The sequence below is a fragment of the Erigeron canadensis genome, chromosome 4, assembly GCF_010389155.1.
Source record: "Erigeron canadensis isolate Cc75 chromosome 4, C_canadensis_v1, whole genome shotgun sequence".
NCBI classification, from domain to species: Eukaryota; Viridiplantae; Streptophyta; class Magnoliopsida; order Asterales; family Asteraceae; genus Erigeron; species Erigeron canadensis.
The window spans coordinates 42,785,916-42,807,022 of NC_057764.1; the positions used below are offsets into that span (position 1 = coordinate 42,785,916).

At 34.5% G+C, this 21,107-nt stretch overlaps 4 protein-coding genes across 5 annotated transcripts; 2 read left to right on the top strand and 2 right to left on the bottom strand.

The window, feature by feature from the left end:
* The first annotated feature begins 977 nt into the window (after positions 1-977).
* Positions 978-3,010, top strand: LOC122597605 (exocyst complex component EXO70B1-like). Its single transcript, XM_043770182.1, has one exon. It carries the CDS (start codon positions 1,068-1,070, stop codon positions 2,748-2,750), a length of 1,683 nt encoding a protein of 560 aa, XP_043626117.1. The 5' UTR covers positions 978-1,067; the 3' UTR covers positions 2,751-3,010.
* Positions 3,011-3,761: 751 nt separating this feature from the next.
* LOC122598573 lies at positions 3,762-10,351 on the bottom strand. The gene is made up of 9 exons (XM_043771166.1): positions 10,190-10,351; positions 9,999-10,102; positions 8,495-8,666; positions 8,015-8,112; positions 6,828-7,631; positions 6,104-6,241; positions 4,924-5,211; positions 4,756-4,812; positions 3,762-4,121 (listed from the first exon to the last, which is right to left on the bottom strand). Exons 2-9 carry the CDS (start codon positions 10,077-10,079, stop codon positions 3,954-3,956), a joined length of 1,806 nt encoding a protein of 601 aa, XP_043627101.1. The 5' UTR covers positions 10,080-10,102; positions 10,190-10,351; the 3' UTR covers positions 3,762-3,953.
* A 1,092-nt stretch (positions 10,352-11,443) lies between these two features.
* LOC122598574 (uncharacterized protein At5g02240) lies at positions 11,444-15,096 on the top strand. 2 transcript variants are annotated; one of them, XM_043771168.1, is made up of 9 exons: positions 11,444-11,708; positions 12,608-12,694; positions 12,788-12,846; positions 13,203-13,298; positions 13,387-13,464; positions 13,565-13,627; positions 13,991-14,164; positions 14,245-14,340; positions 14,830-15,096. In XM_043771168.1, the coding sequence occupies exons 1-9, from the start codon at positions 11,459-11,461 to the stop codon at positions 14,902-14,904; spliced, it is 978 nt and encodes a 325-aa protein (XP_043627103.1). In that variant the 5' UTR covers positions 11,444-11,458; the 3' UTR covers positions 14,905-15,096. The 2 variants fall into 2 exon arrangements, with proteins under 2 accessions (XP_043627103.1, XP_043627104.1); XM_043771169.1 differs by having other exon boundaries at positions 12,791-12,846.
* A 3,078-nt stretch (positions 15,097-18,174) lies between these two features.
* On the bottom strand, positions 18,175-19,423 carry LOC122598575 (transcription factor MYB114-like). The gene is made up of 3 exons (XM_043771170.1): positions 19,070-19,423; positions 18,871-19,000; positions 18,175-18,745 (listed from the first exon to the last, which is right to left on the bottom strand). The coding sequence occupies exons 1-3, from the start codon at positions 19,203-19,205 to the stop codon at positions 18,409-18,411; spliced, it is 603 nt and encodes a 200-aa protein (XP_043627105.1). The 5' UTR covers positions 19,206-19,423; the 3' UTR covers positions 18,175-18,408.
* Between the last annotated feature and the right edge of the window lie 1,684 nt (positions 19,424-21,107).

Consider the following 21,107-nt stretch of genomic DNA (forward strand, 5'->3'; position numbering starts at 1 on the left):
AAAACTAATATTGATATAAACTCGGTTCTCCTGGCTAAGAACACAATTTCGAATTTTGTGTATGTATATAAATTTATGTAGAGCAAAAAGATGAATACGTATTTTGTGGAGGAACACATGTTACTTAATTGTTGCTCAAAGTTTCATGTGGTCACTAAATGTGTTTCCCAAAATCATAAACGACATGAGATTTGGTATGTACTATTTGGGCAGCTGATTTCTGAAATGAACAGCAACCGAAAAATGATATATAACGTGCGTGTATACAACATCAGAATAGTTAATTGGAAGAACAATATAGCAGGTAGTGTGAAAATTCCTAATAACAAGTCCATTTTTAGTCTCGTCAGCATCAATGGTTATAATTCATGCATCACTTGTAGGCGGAATTTTTGTCCATGAAGTCTTGGGTTCAGGCCTACACACTTTCATGCCACAAGCTAAGTATTAGTTAAAAATGTCATGCACATAGTTTGCCGTCTTAAAAGAAAAAAACTATATCCCCTACGTTTGTCACAATATCACAAATAGTATGTGGTTTATAGGCTTCCTACACAAAGACATCACATGTGTTATCCTAACGTTCTTTGTTATAGCATTGTATTGAATAAATTGGATAAATTTGGTGACATATTCACATGTAAAAGAAGCAACAAGACCATGACCTATTGGTGACATATATATACTCGTAAGTGTTACTACACGTCAACAAATGCAGCGAGATTTTGTACTTGACCATGTCCATTAATGAGAGTGAGGGAAGTGTAAACGTATCGATGGTTGGACAAAGTCACAAACATATGGAGTATATTATTTTCACATATTAATTGTAGTGGCAACGAAATTGCATATTTATTATATATTTCTTAATAATGGTAGACGAAGGTCGTATGAAAGTTCTTAAATGTCAAAAGGTTGACATATTTGACTAGTCTTCCTCTTTTTCCTACCTTAGATATCCAAATCCAACACTTCTCTACAATGTACAAACTCCATAATTAATCTTGTTAGATCGAATAAGCAAATTAAACCCAACTCTCTCAAATTTGATATACATTCATATATTTATGTGTGTAACTACAATGACGACTGAAATTATCAACAAATGGAACTCCACAACCTTCGACAAACTCTTCATTTTCGACACTACTAATCGCAACGAAATCGTTCCTTACTTACAAGCCATAGACGAAATCCAACAAAAATTATTAGTATCGTCAAATGACCAAATGACATCCAAATCTCATCTTGTTCCAATCATCGTATCTAGACTAACTAAAGAGTTTCACAACATTTTAAAAGTCAACTCAAAGTCAACCCCTTCATCCTTAAACAACAACCCAAACTTAAACACCCAATCAACCACAATGACAGACAGTGCCGCCAGTAACTATGAAGTGTACGATGATGACGTGTACGTGAGCCGCGAGACGATGATGAAAAATGAGTGTGTTGTTGATCTTAGAAACATTGTTACAAGAATGCATGCTTTTGGTTTTGTTAAAGATTGTTTAAAAGTGTATGTTAACGAACGAAAGCTTGTTATCGATAACGAGTTTGAACGTATGAAAGTCGAGAAGTTGAGTGAGTATAGTGCTAAGAGATTGGAATGGGGGGTGTTGGAAATGAAGATTGAGATTTGGATCAAAACCATGAAAATTTGTTTCAACTATTGCTTTGAGTACGAGAAGCGGTTATGTGAATTGATATTTCATGATCTTGGAGAGGACAGTAGTTTGGTTGATGATTGTTTTATGGATGTGATTATGGATTATATGAAGCTATTGTTGGACAATGCTGAAGCATTAAGTAGTATTCGTGTTGCACCTGAAAGGCTTTTTAAGATATTGGATGTTTATGATACGTTGTGTAGCGCAAGGCCTTTGATGAATAACTTTTTTAATAGGCAAGGTTGGGAGGTTTTAGGAAGTCGAGCAGAGAATGAGATTGTTCCTAAACTTGGTGATAAAGTGAGGGAAATTTTGTTTAAGTTTGAGAATTCGGTGGTTAAAGAGAAGTCTTCGTTTGTTTGTAAGGAACCGGTTCATCAGTTGGCCAAGTATGTGATGCATAACGTTTACAAGTTATGTGACTATAAAGATACTTTGACGGGGATAGCTCTATCTGATCTTCCGTCTATGGATGCTGTAGAAATGAGGTCTGAAAGTTTGGTATTGGAAGGGGGAAACGGGTTTTCTGTCCATATAGTTTGGATAGTATTGAGTTTGATATCGAATTTGGAGGTTAAAGCAAGTCTAATTAAAGATCCCCTGGTTAGTCGCTTCTTTCTTATGAACAACTTTCGTTATATCAGTCAGAAGGTCCAGGGACGGCCAGAAATGAGGGAAAGGGTTGGAGATGAGAATATGAACAAGTTAATTCAGAAGTTTCAAAGGGCAAGGGATGATTATTTGAAATTAAGTTTGGAGGCAGTGTTGAGGTGCTTAAGAGATGAGGGATTGAACAATACAAGGCGTTTACCTCAAAGGGTTTCGAAATTGACAGAGAGACTAAAGAAATTCAATGCTGAGTTTGAGAAACTTCAAAAGGATCATAGAAAATCGGTTGTTGCTGATTTTGAACTTATGGTAGAGCTTCGTAAATCAATTGTTGAGATGGTTGTTGTTGCTTATACTAACTTTCTTCGTCATACAGAGAATATACCTCGTCTGCAGACATATATTAAGTCTTCAGCTGAAGAGATTGAATCTGTCATCCAAGAATTCTTCGTTTACAACCCAACCCGGTGACTATTTGTTGTTACTGGTTTTTAACAAATATTTGATTTGTTTTATGTTTATATCAAGTATTTGTTATAATGAGGTAATCTTATATAGAAATTGATTGTCTTCAAGTTGTGTAATCTTGTATAGAAATTAATTGTCTTCAAGTTATGTCATTTCAGCCAGGGTTACATAGTTCTGTGACCTTGTCTCTGATGTACTATTCTATTCCAATAATAAATGGACCATCAGTTCATTGCAAGCTCCAAAGATGACACAAGCTGTTTTTACTATTCGTTTTGTTAAAGGAAAGAGATCTGTATGTTCTATATTGTGTTAGTAGTGACCGGCATTACAGGTCGATGCAGAGCATCATATAAAAAACAGAGATGAATGGATTAATCTAGCAGCCCATGCGATTCAAAATATTAGGCAAACATGACACAGATATCATCATGCAAGAACATAACGGATTCTTTATAAAAGCTCTATTTAAAGGAATACTTGGTGTACCTGAAAGTTCTCTCATTGTCATATCCGACCAGATACCATGTGTCTGACAGGTTACTTGCATCAGGACATCGATGTGCCATTGAGAAGAAAGCAATACGAGCATTAGCATCCAGCGGTAACAAAGAAAGGGAAGGAAAAAGGCGATTTTTTAATGGACTTACCTTTTGCTAGGTGATGTTTATACAAGAGGTATACAAGTAATTTATGACATCAAACAGTAACTCCAAAACTTAAACGAGGAAGAATGCATAATACTTCACACAATTCTTGCCAATAACCAAAAACAAAGCTTAATTACACTAAACTAGGCTAGACGTAATTTTTTATGCAAAAGAAGACATGGCAAATTGCAAGTAAACCCAAAACGAAACTACGATTTTCTATCAGGTCGACGAAGACTTGTTTCAAGTCACATCTCAAACTTTTGATTTTGGTGAAGGGTTTGCAATAAACAAGGAACCATAATAAAACGTTGTGGAGACTAATTCCAAATTTTGCAAAAAATTAAGCGTACAGCGGACCAGAGGATTAATACATGCTCTTAACTTAAGAAAACCTTTACTTTCGGAATCCACTCGTCCAAAAGCTAGAAACATGTGAATTTCGGAAATTATCTACAAATAACTCGGAAAAAAATGCAAGGAATCCATCACAACTGGTACAATCAGACATTCTTATTTCTAAATTCAGCCCCAACTTCACAAGCAATTTACAGCATTACAAAAATCCAGACCTTTTATCATTTACATTTCTACTACTATGTCCACCAAATTTCACTGCTCTCATATCTGGAAGCACCTGGGATTGGATTTCCGCAAGCTCTCTCACTCTTATCAGAATTGATGCTGGGATTGGAATTGATGGATGCTTCTTAGAATTTTGCACCTGCATCGAGTAAAACAGCTCTGTAACCAGCATGGACACTCAAACTAATAATTAGCAAGTGTAAAAACATTCATTTGGCCCAACTCATTATACAAAGACTCTTAAACCAGAGGTTTGCGGTTTTTTTTTAACAATTCCACAAAAGAAACATGAAATATATGAAAATCGTCAGACAAACTAGAGGTGGCAAGAAGGATGTTTTGGGTAAAGGGTCAAGACAGATTCAGGTTAAAACGATTCATTTACAATACAGGTCAAAAAGGGCTGGTGTAGTTCCTTTGACTGACAAACATTGTTTTGTTGAATTCCTCTTTTATTTACAATAAACAATGATCTAATAATGACTATAGAAGCAATATTGTTACCATAACTATTTAAATCTTTGGGTTAAAATGATTCAAGAGTTTTCAGCATTACAAATATCGGAAAACTCTACCTGTTGTGATGTTGGTACCCATTCCCCTTTCATCCAACTTATCAAAAAAAAAAGGAAAATGTGATATCCAACTTCTTCGAATTGACCATTTTGACTCATTTAAGAGAAAACACGACCCAGACATATGTTAGTTGGTCAATATAGACAATAGTAGATCGAGCCATAACATATGAGAAATGTTGAAGGAAAATTTCTTACCCCTTTTTCAGCTGGTAACTGCACAAAACTCGCTTTCAGCAGGTTCCTCCACTTGTCCTGCAAAAATCAACAATTGGTTAGCACAAAATACAAGCTCTGTTGATCATACTCAGAGATGATACATAAACTCATCCTAACGCATGAAAGGACAGATGATAGATAGACTACCTTGAGATCAACTGAAGTACGGTGTGAGCATGTTGCAAAAGAAATTTTCTTTATCTCGGACCACCTGCCAGCACCATACCTAGAAACACCGTCAACTAACTTGACAACTTCATTAAGAGTCCATGGTCGATGATGTTTCCTTCTCATACCACCTTTTGCTGTCGGCACAGTTGGTATACTACCATCTGAATCTTCTGCATATGAATCCACAGGTCCCTCATCTGAATCATTGTTTAAGTCGGACGATTGCTCTGAGCATTGTTCACTTTCTTCTGATTCCTTAATTGGCTATAAAGATTAAGATAACAGTCACAGAATGACAGGGTGCCATAGATCATAATTACTACATCAGATATAATAATGAAAGGCACAACTAACAAAGATAAAAGTGAACGACTGAATGTAGATTATAGACCTATGTTTCTTGTTACATTCCCGTGAAACCAAAATACTGTCCACCTTTATTTTTAATTTTCCCAGATAATTGTCCATTTCCAAGATGAGGTTAGCTTTAATTAATAAAATTCCAAAAACTACCCCTAGGCCCTAGCTAGAATCCTATCACAAAACTTAAGCAAGTCTTTGATGACTAGCAAAAAGATCAAACTGTAACTTTACAAAACAAAGGCTGCAATTTTGGAACTATGCTTTTGTCTGGCAGACAAAAATTTTGGAACAGAGGGTTTACATGCTATTATTCTAAGCACAAAACTAATCAGAACAGTGCATGCACATCAGAATGGACATGTCAGACCATGCCTTCAGCTTTGTATCAGAATTCATGGGTGTTGCATCATCAGGTTCTGCAACTTGACCGGAAAGTATCTTTACCCATAACAATGGATGCAAATCTACTGTTAGTTTAGTATATGCAGCCTTGCCTAAATTATAAAGTGTGTACTACTGCCATAAACCACTTAACATAACTAAAAAAAAATCATCACCAAATATTGGAGACAATATAAGAATCCATGATAGTTGTTATCTATAATGTCTGATTAAAGGGGCAGATACTACAACATTCTGATTCACATATCTATAACTATAGGGTTGTTCCCCGCAATCAGTATCATGCTCTATAGAATGTTGGAAAGATATTACATATATTACATAACATATACATATAACACAGATGGCAAGTTAATCAACCAAAACAAGAATGAAACATGTAAATGCTTACAGGCTCTTGATCCCATCCATTGGCCAGTGAAGCTCTCAATCCATGGTTCTCTATATCGTTATCTGACCGAGGATCTTTTTCATCATGGGACTTGCTTATGAGTTCTGCAGTCACTCCCATTCCACATGACTGAAATTTCTACAATTAAAGAATACCATAAATGACTAAATGAGCAACCCTCAACTAGCAGAACAGATAGCAGTACCAAATTCCACAAATAACAAGAATTAGACTTGACTCGTAAGCAGCTAGAGCCTATAGCTGTACTGTAAACGAACTGCAATAAAAAATACAGCAACGATACCCAATATCACTAGTGTGCGAGTATGGGGGCGGTAATAACTAAAGAACTGCAATAACTATGAGCTTGCCATTTGTCTGTCAAGTAATAGTAATCGGTTTTATACTTTCACGTAAAATATGACTTTGACATAACCTTTGCATCATTGGATTCGGTGTTCCACTATGCAGAAAGCGTAACAAGAAATCAGAGATGGGATCTGATGACAAATGCACACAGAAAAGATATACCAAAAGGCACCTCTAATGAACTTATTGTGAGCATGTGCATCTAGAGTTGCAAGTCGACCAAATAGCATAGACAATTGCATCGACAAAAATATAGACCCATATTAATAATGTCAGGAAACAAATGACCAACTGAAGCATGCAAAACCAGATTTAAACAATGTTGCAAAAATTTGTCTTGCTAATTAAATATTACCATAAGAGCCATAAAATTTTCTCTTGGACGTCCTCTCCGGATCCTACAAACATATGGAATTTCAACCCCAGAACCACCGAGAGAATCCTGACGAGTGACAAGAGGTCTCCTAACTGGCTGGTTACTATAAATGGGTCTGACACGGGTCCGCGTTCCATGTCCAGAACTTTTGAAAGAAGAAACCGGTTTTCCACTATGTTCCCGTGAGTCTGATTCTGAAACTTCTTCAATATAGCGCTTTGTGGGTTTCCGAACTCTTTTAGATCCTTGGTTATCATCTTCAGAAACATTATGATGCTTAGATGTTGCACTTTGCACACTATTGCTGTTGCCACTGAAATAGTCTTCCATTTGAATCGTTTGACCAACCGATATACTATCACCACTAACATTTTTTCCTTCAAATCCAGGAAAAGAGACCTCGTTGTGATTCTCATCCTTATCATTACACTCTTTTACTTTGACTTTCTTTTTCACTCTATTATTTGCAAAAATGAAGGTAGTTGTTAAAACATCACAAGAATTAGACAACCCCATGGAAATCCTTCTCTTGAGCCACTGTTTGTCCTTAACATTAGTTTCCCTACCAAATGTAGCCTTAAAAGTAGCCTGAAGTTCTCTAACGGAGAGACTTTCCAGGCATATCTCCCCCTCCAGCTTAGAGAAATCCGGTTTTGAATCAGCACACATAGTAGAAGTTGACGGTTCACTCTCGGCTGATCCTATTAGAGGATCTACTTGCTTTCTATCCACAGATTGGTCATTCTTGCCATCAACAGGAGTTGGCTCCGCTTGAGTATCTTTCTGCAGTTCAATATACATGGAGAATAATTACAACTTACTTGCACTCTTAAACACAAACTACAATCCAAAAGCCCGTTACTAAAACTTAAGTAATTAATTATAGTAAGCATCAAATTTAGTACAATTTAAGTTTAAACAAAAATAACAAACCCTCAAAAGTTTAAAGTGACGTATCTCTATCACTATAAGTACCATATTATACAGCAATTAGGACATCTTGCGACTAAAAATCGAAAGCGAATGCCAAAAATTATATTACGAAATTATTATACTATTCATTAATTGCATGTTAAACTTTGCATTCGCTGCATTAGGTGGTGATTTGGAAAGCTACTGGAATTCCTACAGTCAATTAGAAATAGAAAACAACACAGCTACAGTACCTCAAATTGGGTGTTTAATTTTCCAAGATCAACTTTTGTGTCAGCTACTGCATCTGATATTCCTCCTTGAGTAGGAAGGTCGTCAAAATTCAAGAGATCTGTAAGATTTTTGTCATTCAGATGGAGTACAAACATGAATATAAAACGAAAAGGCAGATAAAACTACTAAAAATGCATTTGACTAGAGAATGTTAGCCTGGAAAACAAAAGGTAAAGAAGCTGCTCGTGACTGGTACAGGTACCGTATTGGTAGCATGCTCAAGCAAAAATATTTTTTTTGTAAGACCATAATGCATCACTTGTTATGTGTATAAAATGAGGCAATAGCACTTTTGACACCAATAGAGCTTAACTAAAGACATGGCAGTAATATACGCCAAAGAAAGGCGACCAACAAACATCCCCAGCATATTATAAATTAGGTCATTTAAGGGAGCCACTAGAAAGTTAATAATGGGGGAGAATAACCCAAACAGAGACCTTCACAGTCGATGGCCATGAACTCCTGACAAAAAGCATCATCATGTGAAGTGCAGACAGCAGTCTGAGTGTCATCAGGAACAAATTGTAGAGAACTTTTCTGATCAATCAAGTCTTCAACCTTCATGACTTCATCATCAGTTGCAGCTACATATATCCCATCACCTACAACCTGGAAAGAAGCCAACAGGTCAAATCGACCAGCACGTACATTAACTGAGGAGATATAATTAGCATCATCTTGGAGATGAAATCAAAACTCGGATTACTCTGAGACCTTACCACTAGGGCACCCTAGAAATAGTTTGCCATATCTTCTTCTGTCTTAGATAAAACTAACAGCAAACTAATTACTAAACAACTCAGTTTCAGATTCAGGGGGCGATTTTATAAACTCTTGAATCTCCGCAACCCACAAATGAAAGTTTCCTGATACTTAAAAGATGCTTACACAAAACTGCTTATGCTTATCAGCTTATTTACATAGTTTGACCAACTCCCAAAAACAGCTTATCAGTTTATCGTTCTTTGATGCAGCATAAGCAAATCCATATTCCAAACCTTATCTCCTACATAATGTTATGATACAGCTAATAATCCCTCCCTTTCATATAAATTCCAGCTTTCTATTTTAGTTTGTCTAAAAAAATGTCCACTTCTCACCATTTTACCCTAGTCACAGATTTTCACCAAAGAGATCTCCCTAAAAGCATAATAGACAGTTGAATATCTAAGATTGCAATAATTAAACATTCCTAAAACCATGTGCCTACAGTCTAGGATTTTTTTTGAAACGGCTTAATTTTACACAAATCCTACTCTATTTGAACCTTAGTCTTCTCCCCGAGAGGCATAAGCCTCTACCAAGTGGGCTGCCCCACATTGGCGTGCCTACAGTCCAGTTAACAATAATTTTCGGACAGGATATAGCAATAAACACTTCTGTCATAGAGCATAACTTAGTATATGGGTGTTTTATATGGCTTATTTCAAGATGTTTATTGCTTCTAACATAAGCTATACAGTCTATTTAACAATAACTTTCAGACAGGTTACAGCAATAAACACATCTGTAACAGAGCATAACCTGTTATATGGGTGTTTCAGATTGCTTATTTCTCGAAATGTTTATTGCTTCTAAAATAAGCAAGTACCAACCTTCATATTTTAAAGCACTTATTCCTTCTAATATAAGCAAATAAGCATTTTATTAGACGGCTGCTCGGGATTGCTTTTCCGCTTTAGAATAAGCGATAAGCCGACAAACACTTAAATAAGCAAATCCTAACACCCCCATCAATACTTAATACAACACTAGCAACAAAAAGAGAAAAAGCTTTCAACTTTCTTCATTGGAACTCAATATAACACTACATACAAATTGCAAATATATAACTTATCATTTAAAGTTCCAAAAAACAACATTATAATGCAGTTACATATATTTATTAAAAAAAATAACATTTTTCAATAATATTTATATACATAAAAATTAAAAAGTTACCCTTGCAAGCTTATAGACAACAGGATCAGAAATGTGCAGCTTGGTATTCTCAGTTTCTTCTTCTGTTAGTACAGCTTCCATGTAACATTCCACCACATGCAACTCTATTTTCAATAAATTATAAAAATGAATTAAATTTGAAATTTCACATTATAAACCATTAAATAATTGATCAAATTTAATACAATTACCTTATAAATTGTTGTCACTGCCCCGTAAAATGTGAAATTTGAATTGAAGAATTTTGTGATTAGGATAGTGAAAATTAGGGTTTCAAATTGAAAGATTTTGGGGGAATTTTAGTCCAGTAAGGTATTTTCTTTTTGAACAGTGTGGGTGTGTCTTTTTATGGATTAAATAATTAACTTAAATTAAACTAGTTTATATAGAGAAAGAGTTTATTATTATTATTATTTTTTATATGATATTCCGGATTTGAAAGGGGAATATACATTTGGTTTGATAATGAGGTTGGGTCCGGATAGGTTTCTTGCGTAAAAGGTCGACTGGTATTGTATATGTTTGTACTTTGTAGTTTGTAGTGTGGATGTGGATATAATTGTGTACTTGGGCCGCGTATAAAAATGTCAAGAATGACAATAAAAATTTAAGTAATACTCGTATATGTTTGTAGTTTATAATGCTTGTAGTCTTATACGATAGCATAAAATATGATAAAGTTAAACAAACATGATTGTTTTAAATAAATAACATCCTTATTCAATACGACAATAAAATTTTTGGAATATTAAACCTTGTTTCATATCATGAGATTGAATACCCCGACCTCCTAGAGGCCTCCAAAAAAATTATTTCAGTCTTCCAAACAATAACGTTATTCTATATATCCATATGTCATGACAATATTTCTTAACTTTATTTTTTCTTATATTTATTAGAAAAAAATACATCAAATTAATTTCTTTTAAGATAGGTGTTTTGCATTGAAATCTAGCTGATCATATAATCGTAGTTGAGTGTCATTAAGTGTAAATTATGTTGTTTTAGTGGAATATATATTATTTCAAATTGACATTCACATAAAAAAAATTCACATAATATTGAAGCTACATACCTATTATCACCCAAATGGTCTAGTAAAAAATATGTATCTTCACAAATTCACGAGGTGGCGATAGGTATTTAATTTTTTTACTTAGTAAGAGGTTAGAGTGAATTTTCCTCTTTAAATTTTTGTTAATAGAATTTTTTCATTAAAGAGTCTAATAAAACTACTTATAATGTCAGCGGTTTTGACTTTTGATCATAGGTCTTTAAAAGGACGGGATAATTTTTTTTTAAAGTTAGATTGAACTTTTGAATGGTAAAGTTGAATCATCTATTGAAATTAAGGGTTAATATACAAAATAACCGCAGTAAAATTTTAAGATTTCTGTACAAGAAAAAAGGGTTAAAACCCAGTGTAACACGCGGGATATGAAGAAGAAAAAAACGGATGGATGAAAAGAAAGCATAAACCAAGCTCGATGCCCTCACTTCTTTCATCATCATCATCAACAACGTCAATGGCGGGTGTTGTAGCTTCTCCACACACAATCTTTTTACATGATCATCATTATAATAATAATAATAACACTCTCTCCACATTTCCCAAACCTTGTTTCATTCCAACAAAGCGTTGTGTCATATGCTCATCATCCAAGAAACGAAAACCCGGTTTCTTTGATGTCATTCTCGATTACATCGAAGGTATTTTTATTGTAGTATGCTGTTTGTTGTAATGTTGTTATTAGTATTCATGATAAAGTTTCAAAATTGACAAACTATTTGGTCCAACTGCATTGTGGATACCATGCTGGTTAATATAAGTAATCAAGATTATTACTCCATGTTAAGATTAAGTGGCTTTGAATAAAAATTGCGCGAATATATGGAAACCGGCAAAGGAAAGTAGAATCCGTTGTTAACCAAGTATTTGCTACAGCTGCTTTGTGCCGGTACCATGCTAGTTAATTTGCTTCTACTGCGTCTATTGAGAATACACATTTTGGTAGTTTACGATGGCAGTGTATGAGTGAATATGGTGAAAAATAAAAGGATGAGATGTGACGCTGTGATTGGCAGCAGCAGTGTATATGAAAATAAGTAAAGATAAATGCTTTATATAATTGAATTGAGATAGAAGTATAGATTAGTGGTTTTTTGTAGGTTGAGCACTTTGAGGTCAACGTGTTAGAGTTTATGGTGATAAATATTCATGGCATGGGTTACAACACTTACATGTATGTCACTTTAATATATCTAAATGAGGTCACAGTGAAAACGAGAAAGATATTTCCTTTCTGCCCACAGGCTAGGTCGATCTTATTAGTTGGTTGAAGTTTGAACAACCACGTAAATAGTTGAAGAACCACATATTGTGGATTATGCAAAATAAGCTGTAACTAGTTCTACATATAGAATAATCTGGAACGAAAGTCCTAACTTTCCATATAATTAGCACAAGTAGATACCTGGCCTAGTTTTGTTTTCCAAAATTCATGACCATTTGGGCAGGTTGGATTGAGCACAGGGGCATGAATCTCAGCATCTAAGCAAATTAGTTTAACCAACCTTATATGTATTTGATTCATGTTTTCATGGTGTAGGGGGGCCGAAATTGAGAAGATGGTACGGGGCACCTGATCTTTATGCTGAAGATGCATCCATTTCAAAGGAAGCAGATGAATTTTCTGGTAATATACTGGAGCTACAGATTGAATAGCTTTTACTTATTTTATTTCATTTCATTTGTTGACTAAATTACTGACATCACTTTTAAAACACAGAAGAAGATGAAGTTAGGGATGTAGTTTTGGTTACCGATGGTGATAACGAGATTGGTCAGGTTTGTAATGTCCTGGATTCTATTTTGAAAGTCAACAGAGTCTTCTTGATTTGCAAATGATCATTTATATAAAAGATTAAACATAATTAGTATATTAGCTGTTTGCATCCTGTTTGAAAAGTATGACAAAAAAATTGGCTAGCAGGTCAATGTGACCCGATTTGTTTTTACCCGTATTATAAGTGACCTTGTTTGTACCATACTAGAGTCCCAAACCTGTTAGTCCGTTACCAAACCAGTCATATTGCCACTTCTAGTTATTATAAAGGTATATCAATATACTGATGAGCAGGTTGCTGTTACTCTAGTGATTGGAGATGAGACTAATTAAGTTATGTAGTATTGAATGTTTGCAGACAGTTATATTGTCTTTAATAATCAAACGAATTAGAGTTAAAGCATTAGTGAAGGACAAGCGTGCTGCTATGGAATCATTTGGTGCTTATGTTGAGGTTCGTATATTTACTTTGTCAAATGTCATTTCCGTTCTTTACTTCGATTTAATACCTCACCTAATGTTTGATTCTGGTTATCTTGTAGCCATTGAGCGGAGATCCCAAGGATTCTTCATTTTTAAAGAAGTCCCTGAAAGGTGTTCGTGCAATAATTTGCCCCACTGTAAGTTTTTCAAATTCCAGCTCTTTTTCTTTATTTATCTTTTACCTTCAACTTATAGAAGCATTTATGCGGGTTGAATGTGGTAACTGTTTTTATGCAGGAAGGTTTTTTATCTATAGCTGACAGCTTAAAGGGGGTACAGCATGTGGTTATACTATCGCAGGTACTCTTTATCTCCTTGGCATTGTATCTTGCACTTGAGAAAAATTTGATACATGTAGTAAGAGGTAGTAAGAATTGTTTGGGGTGGGGGGATCATTATCATTCCTGTTATGGGTCGAAAAATCAATATTATTACAATGACGATCTAAATTTTCATATAAAATGATTTAGGAGGTTCTATGCATTAATAATAGACTTTGGCTGAATTTAATATGTTTTACCCATTTCAACTATTTCTCTTTAAGCTAAGTTTTTTATCTGAACTATTTGAGATAGTATGCTACCTGAATCGAGCCATTAACATATGAAGTTGCCACCTCTACATGTAATGACTGTTGGATATGGCAATTTGACAATGTTGCAGTTGTCTGTTTATAGAGGAAGTAGTGGTGTTCAAGCAATCATGAATAATAATGCAAGGAAACTAGCGGAGCAAGATGAATCTGTGGTAGTTTCCTCAGGAATTCCATATACTATAGTTAGAACTGGACTTCTAAAGAATGATCGCGGAGGCAAGCCAGGTTTCAGTTTTGAAAAGGTATTATCTTGGTATATGTTCAATCTCAAAAACGGGAAATATGGTAATATTGAAAGTTGGCTTAACATTCCGAATAACAGGGTTGTGCAGATAATGGAAGTCTTAGCAAGGAAGACGCTGCATTCATTTGCATTGAAGCTCTTGATATGGTCCCTGAAAGAGGAATGGTATTCGAGGTTGGTTAAAGCTATTGTGTTCTTTCTTGTTCTTATTTTTTCAACAATCTGTTCACAATGTTTGTAACTGCTCAATATTTTTACAAGAGGTGACAAAATGGGCGGGTTTGATTTTGGGTCAAAAGGGTAAATTTTGCTGTGGTCAAAATATGTTGATTTGAAACACTGTGACAAATGCTTCAGTATTATGAATTGGAGTGTCATATGTTGAGAAAAGTCATAATTTTTCAGTAACCATCTAGTTTCTGAAATAAAATGATTTAGGGAGGGTTGCATCAAGAATACACCTTGGGCGAATTCCACCCCGTTTCACCTGTTTCCTTTTAAGCTATTCGTTTTTGTTTTTAGTTTTACCCATGTAGCCATTTTGCAATAAAAGCCTGAATCTACTCATTTGTTAGCAAATCGGTTTTAACTGCCACCATTATCCTTTGTCAATGCTATGATTCTAAATATATCATGAATTTATGAAGTAATGTTTAACTATAGGTTGTTAATGGGGAAGAAGAGGTTCAGAACTGGAAAGACCAGTTTGCAAAGTTGATGGAGCAAGCACAGCAATGACACCTCGATGGGTCTTCTAATCCAAGTTCATGAGTAATGGACAATGTGCTAGTCTGATTGGATCCAGGTCAATATTATATGATTTATTCTGTGTAGTTTTCTTTCATTGGTCTCAAATATAGAATAAATGAAGAAAGTGAAGAATTATTTAGCTTCTTTTATGCTTTAAGAAACTATTTTTAGTCTCCTCAATTACTGTAGAGTTTTACCTTTTATCCTGTTTATTTATATTCATTTTAATCTTGTATGCTGTGATCTGTGATCTTCTTTCTTCTTACTTCAACCAAAACAAAGAAATAAGGCAATTGAATCTTTTGAGTAAAAGTAACTCACCTTGGACTTAAACGAGTCTGGTTTAGTAGAATGGGTAAATATATGAGTTTACTTCCAGCTTATAAAAAGCAGTTGCCATGTGGATCTAACTGTCTATTTTAGTATATTATTAAGAATACCAAATCATACTCATTTTGTTCATGCCTGATGCCTCTTGCATATGTATGAACCAATTCTCTGGGTACCAAGATGGTACATGGGACCAGAGGGTTCCCACCCATTTACCCTTCTTCTTCTTTTTTAATACTGGAGTCTCACTCTGGACACATATAAAGTAGAAGTACCAATGTTTAGCAGCATTTTAACTATTAGCTGAATTCCAAAAAGCATGCAATCACATGCTAGTAAGAATAGTCTACAGTAGAAAATTGATGGACAAACAATTGTAGTGACAAAGAAGATATTTCTTTTCAGCTTTGGCACTACAGACTACAATGTTAACGTCCGAACTTCAAACTATAAATGTCTTTTTTCGTTCGACTACATCGGATTTTGCTCTCAAGATAATAATAACTTGTGCATAGATCTTAATCCTTATTCTGATCTTTAGAACATGTTTCACACACAAAATATTATAGGTAGCCTTTAGAATTGACACTAGCTGATTGTAGAGGTTCAACGATTACGGACTAGAACTTTTTGTTTATACCATGTGTCATGTCTGCATCTCTTTATTTACTGCTTTTATTGATTCAGTAACTAACTAACTGAGGATTCAAAACTCTTGTACATTGATGACATAGCTTTGACACACTTTACGATTGTCATATTTTTAATGAAAATTGCATCTTATAAATTTAGTTTCAACAATATAAAATCGAAACCAGAGGTAAGAACCGAATACCGTACCTATCGGTATCGTTATTTTCGGGAGTTCCCCTTTAATACCGAAATGTGCCTGTTTTTAATTTTGACTACGGCTCTAAATAGGAGTTATGTAGGTTTTTATGGTCTTAAAAAACACGGATTTATATTTATTTTTAGAAAATGATTATAGTTCACGAGTATTAAATCTGTCTGTTACTGTGTGATTGGCATGCTATATGCCTATATCCTTAGTAGTATACCATAAATGAAATGCCTATTTGCTTAGCATGAACCACCATGTAACTGCAAAGAACTTTTTCGTAAATCAAAATATGGCTTAAAATAGTTTGGTATTAACTTCGGTATTACCGGTACGAACCGGTACCGAACGGATTGGTACCAATACCGATTTCGTCCCAAAATCAAAACCGATACCAATACCGATACCGAATCTCTATCGGTACCAATTTTTGATACCCGTACGGTACCGGTTCAGTATCGATTTTTCGGTTTTTTTACTCATCCCTAGTTCATTGTGTTTCTTCTTCTGGATAACATATGATGTTCTCTTGTATTTTATGATATTTAGATTATAAATATACTATGTTATTTACAAAAGGTTAACCTATCAATAGTTACTTCTCAATATGATGTTCTCTTGCAATTTTGATTTTTGATGTGTTGCCAATATATGCTCTGTTCATTTATACTTCATCGACTTCGCTATGGTTAAATATGAATGGGACACTTATTTACATACATTTATCATATTCCATAACTCAAAGTGCTTTGATCTTCTTTATAATTATACGAGAGCAAGTACCCGCGCGTTGCGGCGGTGAGATGGGGAAGGTGATAAGTTATAGGAGGTGATATGTCATAGAGTGTCAATGCCTTAGCCGTACGGGCTCCGCCCTTGATTTAAAAATTCGTCGAAAGTATATCGAATAACATCTCTAATGAAAGAGCATGAAATTTTAAGAACACCTGTATATTTTTTATAATTTATCGATGTACGGTTTTTGAGATAAAAGATTTTGAAAAAATTAGAGGAATAAAATGATTTATGGAGGAGAGAGAAAGTTGTAGGCATTGATATGTGGTACATCATGCATTATCATGTCTACATTGTTGAAATTGAATGTTGAAAGTTGAAAAGTGAATTTGCTTTATAATATAGTATAGATTATAGCTGTACAAGTGATCATTCCCTCTATTTCATTCAACGTCAAGTGATATATTATGCACAGTTATATGTATCTTAAGTGATGGTTATGAGACATCACTTGCATATTTTCTATTGTACGGAATTATCTTTAACGGAATTACGGATTTCTGTGTTAGTCAAATAGATGATAAGGAGGACTATATATCTATTTTTATGTAGTTAGCTTGGTGTGTTGTTATAGTTAGGATTGCAGAATCGAAATTTAGGTTGGAGGTTGTAGATTCATGTGGATTTCTGTCCTCTGTCCTTTTTGGTTCTCACTTGTGTTCTTGGGAAACTTTAGCATCGATACCTACAGATAAATAAGACCCAAAAAGAGAGGAAAAAAAAGGAGAAGGAAGTTAAGGTCAATCAATGGAAAACATTGTTGAAATTTCCAGCATAATTTTTGTCAATTGTGGGTAGGAAGTTTCTCAGAAACATAATGGATGGTCTGAAGTCTGAACTGAGGGCCAACACTATTGTAGGAGTCAATGCCAACAAGGAATGTGGCTGAGAACAGTGCATTATGTGCCATGTGCGATCGTGATGCATTCACTATTAAGCATCTTAAAGATGTGCATATCTAACATTCTTATTTCAAAAACGATCATGAGAACAGCCTAGATTGTTAGCGATGTACCCATACCAATATCCATTTTTTTCTTTAAGATCATTGATTATTCGTAGCACATTTGGATGAGTTTGATAAAGTTTAAAACCACAAATTTAATCATATAAACATAAATTGGTGGTGGCCTGGTGGGGCACTTCAGTAAACCACACCCTGAACTGAATTAGACCGAAGTACTACCAAGTACAGGCATGAGTAAAGTCTACTAAGTTACTCTTTTGCTCTCAACTTTGTGGTTCCAGCATTGTCTTACTAATGCATAAATTTACAGATCAAAGTCACTGCCAAATATATCAAAGTTGGATATTCTATATATCTTATACATAGGATAAACGACACCAGCTGGATGGAAGCATTTGTAATAATTCCAAGTTATCTACAGCTTTATAAATAGATGAATCCAGAGAACTCAGAAATCCGAGGTATGGATGCAATTATTAAGTTTTAGTACAGTGTAATTTGTATATATAGGCTGGCATGGTACTCCTATTTTCTGAACTAGACGATGCATAGTAAATGTTACCTAGAGAAATACACTACTGGTACCTGCAAGGTACCTGTTGACCCAATCCAAAGTTGTGGGGTCTTCATTTGAGAAATCAAAAAACTCATCGGTATTGAAGCTAAACTTTGAAGATTCAACTCCATGTTTGTCTTTGGTGGCGACATCCTCTTCTTTCATCTCGTTGTTAGCTATCTCTACTGCTGTCCTTCTCTCAGCTAATTTGGAGCCATCTCTTGTTGAATCATGATCGGTTTGTTTTTCCATTATTTCCTTCTTTTTGCTTAAATGTGAATTCCAATAGTTTTTTATCTCATTATCGGTTCGACCTGGTAGTCTTCCAGCAATCAGTGACCACCTAAAATCGTATTTAGATTAATACAATCATCAATGAAGTATAAGTTTCATAAAATAGAACTACCTATAAAATTTGTTAAATTCACACCATCGATGGTTTTGATGAAATTGAAGAAAACATGGAACCTGTTTCCTAAAAGTTTATGAAGCCTAATAATCAAGTCTTCCTCTTGGTCTGATATATTTCCTCTCTTGATGTTTGGTCTCAGATAATTTAGCCATCTTAGCCTACAACTCTTGCCACACCTCTGTAAACCTGCAAAGCTGATAATTTAATCACATAGTTTGGCCCCATTCAGCTAGTACTTTAGTTTCATTTTCATACCTGCTTTTGTTGCAATGACTGTCCATTTTTTAGGACCATGTATCTCTATAGTTTCAGCTAGCTTTTCATCTTCTTCTGCTGTCCATGCTCCCCTGTTTATTTCTTTCTTTGATGGTTTCTTTGTCTTCAAGTCCATGCTAGAGAGACCTATGTATCTTTGTGAAGAACTCACCACTCAGATAGTCATTTATATGCAACACGTGAATGATTGCAATGTTTGCTGTGCTGAGTGATTCTCTAGATGGAATCTTTAGGTATATTTTAGAAAGATGTTCTGTAGGAGAGCACCTAAGACCAGTGATATAAGTGTACTATTAAAATAATGGGGTGGTATTTATATGGTTATGTTAAACTTATAATGCATTATTGTAATGACCATTAAAGAACGACGACTTTTATGGGGCGTCTAAAAAAAAAGAGCGCAAAATTCCCCTTTTGAAACAACTCAGGATGTTGTATTCAGACCGTTGAGTCCAAATAACCCATTTCCTTGCTAGCTAAATTGCTTCATTAGACTTGTTTGAGACAAAAAAAACACAACCCAAATCTACTCATTAATAAGTAAACGGGTTCAACTTGCCACCTTTGAGATAGAACACAATCTAAATCGACTCATTAATCAGTAAATGGATTGGAATAGTCATCTTAATGGTTTAATGCACTTTATTTTAAATGCAATACCCTTATAGATAAGTAGTCGCTGTTCACTTACACCTCTTTCGTGGTCTTGTTGCAGTTTCTGTCGCTTGTTGAAAACATGTACTGCTTCGTATTATTAAAGGTCAGTTTGGAACAATGCTGTTTTACTAGTAACAGCCAAATGGTAGTAGCAATTTGTTTTTCTCACAAAAGTGCAAACAATAATATGCCACCAAATGGTTAGGTTAGCATTATGTTTTATTTAGAGGTTAGGTGATATAATGACGATGATAAGATCAATTATATAAGTTTTATAAAAATAGCATCCTTAGCCACACTTTCTTCTCTTCAATAGTTTTAAATAGTGTCATGATAAATATTAAAGTACGTAGAGTGGAATTATATGATGCAACAGATATATGATGTCGATAGTTCTTAGGCGATTATTCTACTGATTGTTGGACCGTAATAGTAACTTCAAAGTTCAAATCGCTATCGAAAACCCAAAATTTTAAACATCTATCAAATTAAGCATTAGAGATTATATAATAAAAGGACAAGATTGTGGTGCAAGAATACGTGCAAGTCCTCCAAATGTTGGTTCTACTTACCCTCATAAAGTTCTGATGGTGAAGCCTCTCTCAAGATTTTACATATACATGTTACTGTATCATATTTTCCATGACTTTGTTTCTGTTCCTCCTAACTACTAGTCGCCACACGAAGATAGTTAGATATATTTATTTGTACACAAAATTCTGTATTTAGTTGCTTCTTTTATCTAAATTTCCTAAAGAAAAGAACCTATTTCCGTCTCCTTTTTTTTTAAAGGATCGATTAAATTATGGAATATCAAATTGAAAAGAGAATATCGTTAGTTTCACCGTTAAGTAATCAATTATAAGCTCATATGGATGATATAAATAACATCGATTTTATATCATGTCAAACATATGCATATATTTTTTTTCTAACACACTAAAGAGAATATCCATTTTTTTTTAACAAACAATCTTATTTGTAATTGTTCAAATAATCAAATGTCTCCATTTAGTTGATGCATTTCATGTCAAACATATGCATATATTTGTTTGAGTCATTTATAAGCTCTAACAGTAGATATTAATGATTGATATATACTTTAGTACGTAGGAGCTAGCTAGGTGCATGCGTCTTAGATTACAAAACAATAAAGAAAGACAAATATTTGAAGCCAATATAGTCTATACACGTGATTTGAGGGTTTGTCCAATGATGACATGATGTCGGTGTAAGTAGCTTTCAATACCATCACTCATGTTCTTTCTATCCATTCTGACCAAATTGCAACCTTTCATTACAGTTCTCATAAAATTTATTTTGTTTTTTTTTTCTTTTTTAAACTTGATTGAAAAAAAAT

Excerpts from the sequence above, each read along its gene's own strand:
- LOC122597605 (XM_043770182.1), top strand. The coding sequence starts at position 1,068 with ATGTGTGTAACTACAATGACGACTGAAATTATCAACAAATGGAACTCC.
- LOC122598573 (XM_043771166.1), bottom strand. The coding sequence starts at position 10,079 with ATGGAAGCTGTACTAACAGAAGAAGAAACTGAGAATACCAAGCTGCAC. Across the intron at positions 8,113-8,494 it reads CATGGCCATCGACTGTGAAG|ATCTCTTGAATTTTGACGAC; the intron begins GTCTCTGTTTGG and ends AAAATCTTACAG. Across the intron at positions 4,813-4,923 it reads GTACTTCAGTTGATCTCAAG|GACAAGTGGAGGAACCTGCT; the intron begins GTAGTCTATCTA and ends TGATTTTTGCAG.
- LOC122598574 (XM_043771168.1), top strand. The coding sequence starts at position 11,459 with ATGAAAAGAAAGCATAAACCAAGCTCGATGCCCTCACTTCTTTCATCA. Across the intron at positions 13,465-13,564 it reads GTGCAATAATTTGCCCCACT|GAAGGTTTTTTATCTATAGC; the intron begins GTAAGTTTTTCA and ends GTTTTTATGCAG. Across the intron at positions 14,165-14,244 it reads CAGGTTTCAGTTTTGAAAAG|GGTTGTGCAGATAATGGAAG; the intron begins GTATTATCTTGG and ends TCCGAATAACAG.
- LOC122598575 (XM_043771170.1), bottom strand. The coding sequence starts at position 19,205 with ATGGACTTGAAGACAAAGAAACCATCAAAGAAAGAAATAAACAGGGGA. Across the intron at positions 19,001-19,069 it reads AGTCATTGCAACAAAAGCAG|GTTTACAGAGGTGTGGCAAG; the intron begins GTATGAAAATGA and ends TCAGCTTTGCAG. Across the intron at positions 18,746-18,870 it reads CATAAACTTTTAGGAAACAG|GTGGTCACTGATTGCTGGAA; the intron begins GTTCCATGTTTT and ends ATACGATTTTAG.